Source organism: Malus sylvestris, chromosome 11, assembly GCF_916048215.2.
Source record: "Malus sylvestris chromosome 11, drMalSylv7.2, whole genome shotgun sequence".
In the NCBI taxonomy this organism is placed as follows: domain Eukaryota; kingdom Viridiplantae; phylum Streptophyta; class Magnoliopsida; order Rosales; family Rosaceae; genus Malus; species Malus sylvestris.
In genome coordinates this window covers 34733226-34746580 of record NC_062270.1, presented here as the reverse complement: position 1 = coordinate 34746580, position 13355 = coordinate 34733226, and the positions used below count along the sequence as shown (strand labels likewise).

Here is a 13355-nt window from a genome sequence, read left to right as displayed (position 1 = left end):
ACAACAACCCATTTATTCCATAAATCATTGATGTAGAAACTCGGAACTAAACACCCTACCAGATTATGCTTGCCAAAGCTTCAGTCGTCCGAAAAAAATGGAACTTTTCGGCCAAAACAGAAAATATGATACAAAACCTAGCTCACTCCTCTCATCTCTCTCTCGCATCTTTTTGTTTGAAATCAGAGGTATGAGGTCAATCCAAAACCCAACTCACTCTTCTCACCTCTCTTGGACTTCCATCTCTTTGAAATCTGAGCTCAACCTAGAAACCCCAAGCTCATAGAGCTTTCTCTCCCTCTCTTCCAAATCAGAAAAGTGATGCAATGTGCTGATGATTTTAGTATTTATATGTGGGTATTTTACTAATTTCGGTTTTGTGCATGGTGTACATGGCTTGTGTATGACCGGTTTGTCCTATTTATGTCCCAAAATTAAGAAAGTGTCCTATTTTTAGGTATTTCCCTAAATAATTTGGATTTGAGTATACATGTATATCTATATAGTTAGTGCATGCTTTGGTTTAAATGGTATCAGTTTGTTCCCTATATAGTACTGAATATCATGCAAAACCCCTTTTCGATCGAAGTGTTGGTCGTTAGTTCAAGTTTTGGTCTCTCTTTCCCGTATATTGCTTGTACTAGGAAAAAAAATCAACATAATCACATCCTTCAACTACTGCAAGGTTGCATCCACATCTAGCCACAATGGAATTGGTTTGTACAACTACATCATGTCCAAAATGGGTTTATGGTTGATCCAAAATACAACCACAATACACAACTTATAGTAAGACTATCTACATTTTTTTAATATAGTTACAATAATATATTTATACTATGTGGCATATAAATAAATTGATATTGAACTTGTTATTTATGAGATTTCAACCTAAGACATCTTATTCATAAGTAAAAAGTAATATTATTAGACCATAATACTAAATGATAATAAATCATCTACTTAACTACAAATACGAAAAAACAAAGTTTTTATTTGTACCCAATCGTTGACATTGACCTCGACTCATTTTGGAAACTCCCTCATCGATGCTAATGGCAAGACTATAATGACGACATAGATGGAGGTCAGATTATTGTGATTCAACAATGTCGGGTGTTTGTTCAATTTTTTTTTTTATACATTAATGTATTTACGCTAAAGGGTGAGAGATTAGGTTAAGGCGCATAATTAACCAACCATAATTTGGTATTGAATTTTTCATTCACATAACTCGAACTTAAGACATTCTATTTATAAGTTGAGAGAAATACTATTAGACGGTGACACTAAGTAGACCGATGGTCATTTATTTTCAGTTTTCTAGTTTTCAAAATACTTTTAAGGGATAAAATGGATATTTCCATGTTTTGCTGAGTGAACTGAGCATTTCTGCTGGGTCCGAACAAAAACTCCTTACACTAAACTATGTAGACCATGTTCAACTTGATTTGGTCAAGTCCAAACCCAATTCGACTTTTGAATCATATGAGTGGGGCTTGGATTAAAGCATTTTCAATCGCATAAACAGTTTTGGGTGGTGCCCCTGCCCTCTTCAACAATTGACCTTTATATTAAATTTATTAATTGAATGGAAATTAGAAGTGGAGCATTTTAGTAGAAAAATGTGTCTACTCAAATGAAGAGTTGTAACTTTTGACCCTTCATGAATAGTCACATGCTTTCTAAAGAGGTATCTCACATTTTATAAATAGGAAAGCCCCTATAATCATTTAATAACTTTTCATCATACATACATATAGTGCATTAAATATTAGAGTCTCATTAAGTTCATATGAGAAAGTTTTTCAACACAATCGTGGTTCATGGAGTCTTGTGATTTGGAGTGCTACTATTACACGGACGTGGTCTTTGTATCTTGGAAGACATGTGTAGATCAACCATGAGCACCGTAGTGGGTGTAAACTTGTCTTAAGGATAAAGTGTCCAACACTTGTCTCGACCATATTTTCTAGGTTTTTTTAATCCATTATATCATGTTCATTTAACATTGGTTACTCATGTGCATGCATTACTTTGATATATAAGTGCATGAATTATTTATTGATTTTTCATGTGATTTAATATAGCAATTAGACCCCAATTTTTCCAACAAACTTAAGACAAGTTTATGGTATGGTTGCTATGTTTGTTTAAGATCAATATTCTGTCATGAATGTTTATGCGTGGATTTTCCTTTTCGTGGTAGAATGGTTTGGTTTCTAGTTTTGCATAAAAAAAGTACATATGTTAATTGTTTCCAAATGTATTGCAAGTTAATTTGATTCAAAAGATGCCAACTCGTAACCTTTCATCATTATTTTGTTCGTTTGCTTATAGTTAATTGAACCAAATATTCTTTACAAGTTTATTGTTACATCCTGGCATGAGCCCCCATCATATCACGAGCTCGACTCTAACGTAGCATGATATTGTCCTTTTTGGGTCCCGACCACGTCCTCACGGTTTTGTTTCTGAGAATTCAGACGAGAACTTCCCAGTGGGTCACCCATCATGGGATTGCTCTCGAACGAACTCGCTTAACTTCGGAGTTCCGATGGAACCCGAAGCCAGTGAGCTTCCAAAAAGCCTCGTGCTAGGTAGAGATGGAAATATACATATGAGCTTTACATGATCCACTCTCCTGGACGATGTGAGATGTTACATTTATTGGTTTAATGCTATTATAATTTGGCTTGTGGTTTTTAATTTTCTCGACAAAATTGATCATGCACTGCTTTGAAATCAATTGTGATTTTATTCTGTTGTGCGAGTAATGATGGCACAGAAAAGTTATACTAACATATATACTTGCATATATGCATTTTATTTCTTGACATTACACTAATTAAATTCATGTATTTGTTGACAATGAGTTTATTAATTTCAATTCTATGAAATATGCATGCAAAAGGATAAAGGTTTTGTTTCACAACTTTTGTTCTAGTAGTCTCAAGTGTGTAACGGTTTTAAGATTGGTATGTAGGGAAAACCTATCTTCTGAAAGGATGCGTTTTGTAGACTAGGTAGATTTACCTTGCATTTCGCATAAGATACTTATCTTTGGCACTGAATATTATGTTAAATGTTATGAGCTACCGTTGGTATGACTGCATTTACAGTAAAGGCCTTGTATTCATGTCTGTTGTTCGATCTCGGATATTGCTTTGAGATTTATACATATGATGTTATTACATTTGGCTGTTTGAATGGTTGTGCTATGTACATCGGTTGCATTGCAATGAAAGGTTGGCTGCCAACCCAGTGGGTAATCACTGAATGTTGTCATTTCCTCATGAACCGGTATAAAGATAATGTGGCGATGAGGATGTGATCCTTCGGGTTTTCGTTGCTCTACAAATTATTGTGATTTAAGAACACAACCTTTCTTGTTTTAAACAAATGAACAGACACTAGTAAAAAAAACGCTTTGCACGACGCAGGTCCTTCGTAGCGCAAAGTCAAAAAACGTCGCGCAAAATTTTGCCCAACGCACCTTCGTCGCGCAAACCGTCGTAGCAAGGCAGTGACAGAAGGCTTTGCGCAACGCATGTAACCCTTCGTCGCGCGACTTTGCGCGACGTAGCCTGAGTTGCGCAAAGTGGATTTTTGGTTTTTTGTCAAAAATATTATTTTCTTAATTTTTAATAATATTGTAATTAAATTCTAAACAATAATTAATTAACCAAAGAAAAATATTTAATTATAAAATATATATGGAAATGTATTGTCTATGTCCGAATAAAAAAGAAAAAAACTACAAGTAATCTTCTTGGTGCGTCGCGCAAACCTTTGTTTTTTCTTTTTTTTTTGGCAAAAATATTTTTTATTTAAATTTTTTATAAATATTATAATTAAATTCTAAACAATAATTAATAAATCAAGAAAAAGTATTTAATTATAAAATATATGAAAATGTACATACAAAATGTGCAAACAAAAAAGAAAAAACTACAACAACTAGTCTCCTAGGATCGATACATCAGGCTACTTGGTATCGTCCAATGCCAAGCTTTGCATAACATTACACTCAAGTTCCTGAGCAAGAATTTTATGTAATTCCGCAGCGTGCCCGGCATTTGTCTTCATTTAGAAGAATTCTACACTTCCCCTTGGTTCTGGCTGCTACTCTTCAAGATATTGTACTTGTAGAGAGGACATGTAGTGTTGATAAAAAGCCACTTGTTGATGCAGGAACAGTGAAAATGGTGGGCACAAGGAAGTTGCCTTAGTTCCACTCCATCATCATAACAAGAAAGGCAGATGCAACACTCCTGTAAATCACAATGATCATCATTCAAATGTAACAAGAATCTCTTGACTGCTCTAAAGATTTCTTTAGTCCACACATTGCATTTGAATACAAAACAAATCCGATTATATAACCGGTCAATTAGAAAACGTTCCTCCTTAACTACCGGAACTCAAGAGAGTAAAGAAGAGTATGAACCAAAAGTCAAGAGCCACTTACCGCATCCTCCTGAGAAAGAACATGTTCGATGGGTGAATCTGTTCCACCACCTTGTACATCATCGGCAACTTTCTCATTGGCAACTTTTCTGAATCTAAATTTTGAAAGTTGTTCGATGTCTTCCTTAGATGCTCCATCCTGTTTCAATAACAGGTCAGACAAATATACAAGGGAACGAGTAAATAAGGCATCAATATTCTATATAATTCTTCCAACTACACTCCATTAAATTTATAAACAATGAGGAGGCAAATTGATAAGAGTAAACAACACTTCCAAGTTTTAGTTACAACAACAAAACATCAAGCACTGTCCCATCAAATTTTTTTTGTCAAGCCCATTAAGTTTGATGCAACTAAAAGAGAGCCAGAACAAATTAAATGAAACGAATTAGTATAACAATAATAAATCTTTCATCCCGAAGTGCTCCAAGGGAAACTACTATACATCAATTTTTCCAACCCTCTTTTATCAATAGAAATAGAACCATGTAATTCAACTATCTATCAATACTATCAAATTTGAGAGGATATACCAGATATTTATGAGGAGATGAAAGTTTAGCAGTGAATGGGAGAAGGGTACGGTTTAATTTAGTGTAACTTATTTTACCAACACGGGAACTCGCCCGTTTAGTTGAGCTCATGAAGGCTATCAACAAACTTCTATACAAAACATCACTTGCCAACCCACCCCAGATAAAGTTATGCTAAACCGGAATCAAGCCCATCTTAGTTGAGTTCCATTTTAGAGTCCAAATCCTCCTACTGAAAATCTTGATACATTGATATTTCCATTCAAACTAACAAGATTTGACTAATTTTTGTTATTGTCAAATAACTGGTAAATAAAGTTTGCTATTGTAGAAACATATAGAACTTGTCAGTTTTCGGTTTCATTTTTCAACCAGTAATACATCAATATTCACCGAACCTACAGAATGATAATGATAGAAGACACTGATAGTTATGGACATGAAAACCAGCACACCCCCACACACAAAAAATAGAGATTACTGGGGATGAGAACTACCTGATCTGTGACAGCATATAAAAGTGCAAAAATGCACGGAAGACAGCAACAAACTGCGATACCAATCATACATGCTAGTGCAACACAGAAAACGACAAAAAACACATCAAAACCCAGGAAAATAATACATAACCTGCAGACAAAGCCACATTGCCATAGTTAGGAGTTTATCCTTGATTTTCAAATAAATCGATGATAGAAAGAGATAGAGAGCAAAAACCAGTAAAGCTGAGGGGAGGCGCGTGCTAAAGATTGACCACCTGCTGATACCCAATAGAACCCAATGATCCACCAGAAGTTGAAGGGATGAGATTTTTAAAACGAATAAAAACCCTGATTCAATCCCCATTTCAAAATTAAAACCCTAATTCCCATTCACAAAATTTTAAACCCTGAAATACATCCCATGCCCTAGTAATTTATCCCAAATTAAAACTCTAAATTCTAAAATTCATCTCAATTCACAATCAAATTCCTTAATTTCACAATTTCATAATTTGTAATTAGACTTACTTTCAAGGAGAGCCTCCGAGCATGACGAAGGGGTGGTGGCTGCCCGTTGTTTAGAACAAGAGGGAGAGAGACAACCGACAGAGTAGTGGTGGTGGTTGGATTCGAGAATGGGAAGAGGAAAGAGAGGTCCGGGTTCAAGATTTGGGGTTCGAGCTTGCGAAGAGGAAAGAGAGGTATGAGTTCAAAATAAAGAAGATGAGGAGGAAGGCTACCAGAGAGAATGAGGAGAGGATGAGGATGAAGGATGAGGAGGGTGGGAGAGAGAGGGAGAGAGAGGGCGAGATGAGAGAGAGGGAAGACAGAGACCAAGTGAGAGAGAGTTCGGGTGTGGGAAAATTTTGTCTAGAGTTGGGAAAATTTTAAAAAGGCGCCCATTTTTAACAATAGCACCGCCAAAATTATCAGGAATCGTGCGACGAAGATATACATTTGGACGTCGCGCAAAGTGTTTTTGCGCAACGATCATATCATGACGTCGAGCAAGGTATTTAAAAAAAATGTTATAAAATTTACTGAAATGTGACTTTATTCTTTTTACATTTATTTATTTTTTACATTAAACCTACAAAAATCCGATCCGAACTACAACAATAAATTTAAAGCTACTTAATAAATATACATATCATTCAATTTCTTAAATGTTATACGTACAAAATAAATAAATTTAAGTCTACTTAATGTATATATATAACATTGAACTTGATGGGATACACATTGTACGAAAGTAATTTCAACGATCCAACCGTCAAACTTGCTTGTATATACTTCGAAATCGCATACGCCAAAAATCGCAAAAAACAAATATTCAAAGATGAAGTAACAGGACAAAACTTTTTGACGGTTATAAACAAAAAATCACGATTTAACGGTAGTTTTAACTCCGATTTTGATGTTTTTTTACAACTACACTCCTTGTTCCTATATGAATACAATGAACTAATTCGATCATCAGTTTAAAATATTTACACTACTAGATACCATAAAAATCTTATGTTATACTTAATGAAAGTATAAATAAACTCTAAGTGTTAGTGAATCTATTGTTTTGATGGGATACGCATTGTACGAAAATAATTTCAACGATCCAACCGTTAAACTTGTTTGTAAATACTTCGAGATTGCATATGCCAAAAATCGTAAAAAACAATCATTCAGAGATAAAGTAACGGGACAAAACTTTTCGACGGTTATAAACGAAAAATCAAGATTTAATGGTAGTTTTAACTCCGATTTTGATGATTTTTTACCACTACACTCCTTGATCCTATATGAATACAATGAACTAATTTGATCGTTAATTTAAAACATTTATACTAGTGGATACCACAAAATCTTACGTTATACTTAATGAAAATATAAATAAACTAAGTGTTAGTGAATTTATTATTTTGATGGGGTACGCATTGTATGAAACTAATTTCAACGATCCAACCGTCAAAGTTGTTTGTATATGCCTCAAGATCACATACACAAAAAATCGCAAAAAAAAACATTCAGATATCAAGTAAAGGGACAAAACTTTTCAACGGTTATAAATGAAAAATCACGATTTAACGGTTATTTTAACTCCGATTTTGATGATTTTTTACAACTACACTCCTGGATCCTATATGAATACAAGGAACCGATCCGATCATCAATTTAAAATATTTACACAAGTGGATACCACAAAATCTTATGTTATACTTGATGAAAGTATAAATAAAATACAAGTGTTAGGGAATCTATCGTTTTAATAGGATACGCATTGTACAAAACTAGTTTCAACGATCCAACCATCAAACTTATTTGTATATGTTTCGAGATCACATACACCAAAAATGGCAAAAAAAAAATCTTCAGAGATCAAGTAACGGGACAAAACGTTTCAACAGTTATAAATGAAAAAAATCATAATTTAACGATTACTTTAACTCCGATTTTTCCAATTTTTTACAGCTACACTCCTGGATCCCATAGGAATACAAGGAACTGATCCGATCGTCACTTTAAAACATTTACACAAGTGGATACCACAAAATCTTATGTTATACTTGATGAAAGTATAAATAAAATATAAGTGTTAGGGAATCTATCGTTTTAATGGGATACGCATTGTACAAAACTAGTTTCAACGATCCAACTGTCAAACTTGTTTGTATATGCTTCGAGATCGCATACGCCAAAAATGGCAAAAAACAGACCTTCAGAGATCAATTAATGTGACAAAACTTTTCAACGGTTATAAACGAAAAAATCACGATTTAACGGTTATTTTAACTCCGATTGTGATGATTTTTTACAGCTACACTCTTGGATCCTATATGAATACAAGGAACTAATTCGATCGTCAATTTAAAACATTTACACAAGTAGATACCACAAAGAAAAAGGCAATTCAAGAACCCCAAAAGAAAAGCAAAAGGAAAAAAAACAAGAAAAACAAAAACAAAACAAAAAACACTTTGCGCAACGCATGTGGACCTTTGTCGCGCAAAGTGTTTTTTTTCTTTCTAAGTTTCACAGTTTTAACTTCTTGTTTACCCCTTCCACTCTTGCCTTAAAATTATTGTTTAAGGACCTATATGATGAGACCACGTATTCTAAATCGTAAAGGGTAGAGACTACACCTAAAATGATTAGGGAATCTATCCTTTTAATGGGATACGCATTGTACAAAACTAGTTTCAACAATCCAACCATCAAACTTGTTTGTATATGCTTCGAGATCGCATACGCAAAAAATGGCAAACAACAGACCTTCAGAGATCAAGTAACGGGGCAAAACTTTTCGACGATTATAAACGAAAAAATCACGATTTAACGGTTATTTTAACTCTGATTGTGATGATTTTTTACAGCTACACTCTTGGATCCTATATGAATACAAGGAACTAATTCGATCGTCAATTTAAAACATTTACACGCGTAGATACGACAAAAGAAAAAGGCAATGCAAGAACCCCAAAAGAAAAGCAAAAGGAAAAAACAAAAAAACAAAAAAACAAAAACAAAAAAAAACACTTTGCGCGACGCATGTGGACCTGGGTCGCGCAAAGTGTTTTTTTTGTTTTTGTTTTTTTCGAAGTTCCACAATTTTAACTTCTTGTTTACCCCTTCCACTCCTGCCTTAAAATTATTGTTTAAGGACCTATATGATGAGACCACGTATTCTAAATCGTAAAGGGTAGAAACTACACCTAAAATGATTAGGGAATCTATCGTTTTAATGGGATACGCATTGTACGAAACTAGTTTCAACGATCCAGCCATCAAACTTGTTTGTATATGCTTCGAGATCGCATACGCAAAAAATGGCAAACAACAAACCTTCAAAGATCAAGTAACAGGACAAAATTTTTTGACGGTTATAAACGAAAAAATCACAATTTAACGGTTATTTTAACTCCGATTGTGATGATTTTTTATAACTACACTCTTGGATCATATATGAATACAAGGAACTAATTCGATCGTCAATTTAAAACATTTACACAAGTAGATACCATAAAAGAAAAAGGCAATGCAAAAACCCCAAAAGAAAAGCAAAAGGAAAAAAAAAACAAAAAAAAAAACACTTTGCGCGACGTAGGTGCACATACTAAAATGATTACTAACCACGTAATAGAATAGTGGTTTGACAAAGCTGTAAACTGGTTTCTTCTCTAAATCTCTAACATTCTACACATCAATCTATCCCTAAATTAGATCAAGTTAACTGAGCAGTTTGCAGTTTCTTAGCTTTTGTTTCCCTAAACCTATCAAAATCCTTCATACTCCTAGTCATTCATTCTACTCATTCAATTGTTCAAAACCAAAACTCAACTTGTTAAAAATAAGCATTGACAAAGATAATTAAAGAAAAACATAAATACACAAAAAAAAAAAAAAAAATCCAAACATAAATGTAATCAATAAATAGTTAATTAATTAATCAAATAAATACAATACCTGAAGGTGATGATGGTGAGGGTTGAAAGAGATGGAAAGTCTAAAAGAGAGAGGTTGAATGTGAAGAAAAAGGCCTTTGTGTGTGGTTATTTTAGAAAAAAAAAGTCGTCGACTTTGCGCAACGCCACATACGTTGCGCAAAACAGCTTTGCACGACGCAGGTTCAATTACATCGCACAAAGTGGGATAGTTCAGCGCCAAAATTTTGTGCGACGCACAAAACATCGCGCAAATGGCCTTTGCGCGACAACACTTTGCGTGACGAAGGCTTGCGTCGCGCAAAGACCATTTGCACAAACATGTTTTTGTACTAGTGAGACATGACTATCCAAAGGTCAGTGTGATATATGATATGTCATTGCGAAGTGAGTTTTCCCCGGCTCATGATTATTCATAAAGAAATCAATTTAACATTCTGTTGTGACAATAAAAGTGACGTTTTAAGTCAAAACATTTGTCTTTGGAAATGAAAAGACTAGACATTAAAACATGGGATATTTGAAGCAAAAAAAAATGTATTAGACATGATGATGTTTGCCTTAAGGACAAAGTGTCCAACCCTTGAGTACCTTAGTGAAGCGTATACTTGTCTTAAGGACAAAGTGTCCAACACTTGCCTCGACCGTATTTTTTAGGTTTTTCTAATCCATTATATCATGTTCATTTAACATTGATTACTCATGTGCATGCATTACTTTGATATACAAGTGCATGAATTATTTCTTGATTTTTCATGTGATTTAAGATAGCAATTAGACCTCAATTTTTCCAACATGAAATTGGCATAAGTCTCCATGGTCTGTTACAATAAAAATTGATAGAAGTGGTCCTCGAGTTTGTCCATCGTAAATTATTTTGGTCATTACGTGAAAAATCTGTTACTATCCTTGTTAAGTGGAGGGGTTTGTTTGACAAAAAAACACACTTAAATTTGTGGTCATGTAGTCATTTACATAACAATTTAACGAGGATAATGTTAGATATTTTATGGAATGACCAAAAGATTTACGGTAGACAAACTTAGGGACCACTTCTATCGATTTTCAGTGTTAGAGACCAAAATAAGGAGTTGTACTAATCTTATGGACCATTTTGGCAACAAATCCCATAATTTATGCTTTAAAAGGATTTCGAACAAGTGATGAGAGAAGAGTAACGAGTTATGATTAGAATAGTCCATAATTCAATTCCTCCTATAAAAAAAGTTATAATAATTATTTGATTTAACTTGTATGTTCAATCAAATTTAATTCATTTGATAAGCTAACTACAATCATGTGTTAGAAATTTCTGATAAATTTGTAGCCAATGATCTAACGTAACAACTAAAATTCAAGTTAGCAAAGCCAGTTGAAGCTTATTGATCATCGATCCTAACAAAAAAAGTCAGATGTAGTAGAAAATGCTAGGGAAAATATGTTTTTAAATGTAGATTACGTGATTTGACGTTTGATTTGGATACATTCAATACTAGGCTATAATTGACTTTGCTGACTTAAATTTTTAGTCGTGTCTTTATAATCGAACAAATACTAATTCAAGTCGGAAATAAAAGAAAAACAACACAAGAACAAGAGCAAGAGTTAACGAGTTTACCCAAATTGCATTACATTTCAGACAATGACAACGACTATCGACAATGTCAAAAGAAATAAGATTATGACCTCTTACAACTATGGAATGAATGAGCTCAAACTTGAGTTGTTGAAGCCATTGCTTTTTAGATATATCTGATTAGGATAACAACTTCAACTTAAGATTAACGTTTGCTCTGCAATGTTATTAAACGCATATTGTGAAGAATCATTATGAACAAGCGCCAAGTTTTCTTTTTCTAGTTTACGTTCCCAGCATATATAATTACCTTTTGCTTTTCTTCAAAGTTCAAAGCAATCAAAAGCCAAAGCTAAAGCTAAAGCCAATTCTATTCTTTCAAAACCTGACACATCTATAAACAAACTTCAAAATCCTGACCTCATATTGATCATAAAAAAATTACAAAACTCAGTAAATTAACATATAAAAATCATCAATTAATGTAACTTCACAATTCACTTTAGCTAATTTCCAGATGAAATTACATTATCATTAGTACTTTTCTTGGATGGCTCCATTGCGTGACACTTTTTGCACGTCGAAACAAGCCACCGGAAAAACCTCCGGCCAAATAAGAATCTCCGCCGGGACACCACCGTCTTCACCTGCCTTTTATTCTTCGCTTTAACGGATTTCTCTTTCCTTTCAAGCTGATCCACTTTTATCACTTTCTTCCGCGAATTATCACGGCTTAAAGAAGCTGGCATGGGCACGGCCGTTATGAATTGCCACCTCTGAGAATTCCCATAAACTTGATGACTTGAAATATTGTTATTAGGTTTGTTGCCCTTTTGTCTATCGGATGATAATTTGGAGTGATACACCAACTTCCTCTCAGAGTTATCACTTGAGCTTGTCCTAGCACTGCTGCTACAACTGCTACTCCTACTGTTGGTGCTATTGCTTCTCGACGACATGAGAGAGTCCTTGCTGCTAATGCTGCTTGTCCGGCTTGTTCTGCGAGAACTATTATCAACAACCATAAAGCCGTTGCTAATAGGTTGAAATGGGAAGGCATGTGGCAAGAGCCTCCCATTGAGGAACAAATGGTCTGCGGGTGAGTCTTTGCAGGGATCGGTGCTGGAGGCTGAGTCCGGGGTGATGCACCCAAACTCGAAGTCGGAGTCTTGGTCGTGGACTGGAGTGCTAGGGAAGGAGAATGTGTCGCCGGAGGAGCTATTTTTTCTTCGATTTTCCATGGATGGTTGGTTTTTTTGAGGGGGAGGCTGGTGTATTTGCATGGGGTATAGGTATGTATATTTATAAGAGGGTTTTTAATGGAGGGGTAGGGAAACAAGTGAGGGAATTTGGGATTTCTTTTGATATGGGTGAGACACATGGAGTGATCTTAACCCTCTATTGGGTGAGATGGATAGACTTGTGGTGGTGTGAATCATGAAATCCTACTGGCCAACTCAAAATGTTAAATTCAATACTAGGGTGGGGTTGCCATAACACTCACTCTCATAGTGTGGGATACTCCAAAGGAAATCATAAATGTTGTGAGGCTTAACACTTTTTAGTCAAACAAAACCCACATTGTAGAATGCCCCACATTTAGTCCAAGTGACCAAAACATTGGTAGTCTAACCATGATAAATTGTAATCCAAGCATAAATCAATTCATAAATGGCTATCATGTCCTTGTATATGAGCATGGTAACCTAAATTACTACATTGACATAAGGTATCAAATACACATAAATGTTTTTTCACTTATATCTTCTTTTTAACAGTTGGATTGAATAAATCAAAAGAGAATCAAGAGACAAAAATAAAGAGAAGAGTGCATAAAGAGAAAATAGGTTTACCT

General features: G+C 34.6%; 2 protein-coding genes across 2 annotated transcripts; both read right to left on the bottom strand.

Moving 5' to 3' along the window:
- Nucleotides 1-4100: 4100 nt before the first annotated feature.
- LOC126588693 (E3 ubiquitin-protein ligase At1g12760-like) lies at nucleotides 4101-8166 on the bottom strand (the record flags this gene model as incomplete). Its single annotated transcript, XM_050253802.1, has 5 exons — nucleotides 4101-4274; nucleotides 4472-4609; nucleotides 5504-5636; nucleotides 5724-5801; nucleotides 8129-8166. Coding segments are annotated over 5 exons (561 nt in total), but the record flags the coding sequence as incomplete, so codon positions are not given.
- Nucleotides 8167-11899: 3733 nt separating this feature from the next.
- On the bottom strand, nucleotides 11900-12890 carry LOC126588692 (uncharacterized). The gene has a single exon (XM_050253801.1). It carries the CDS (start codon nucleotides 12781-12783, stop codon nucleotides 12007-12009), a length of 777 nt encoding a protein of 258 aa, XP_050109758.1. The 5' UTR covers nucleotides 12784-12890; the 3' UTR covers nucleotides 11900-12006.
- Between the last annotated feature and the right edge of the window lie 465 nt (nucleotides 12891-13355).

Bases quoted from the DNA above. Each gene is read 5' to 3' on its own strand.
- LOC126588692 (XM_050253801.1), bottom strand. From the start codon at position 12,783: ATGCAAATACACCAGCCTCCCCCTCAAAAAAACCAACCATCCATGGAA.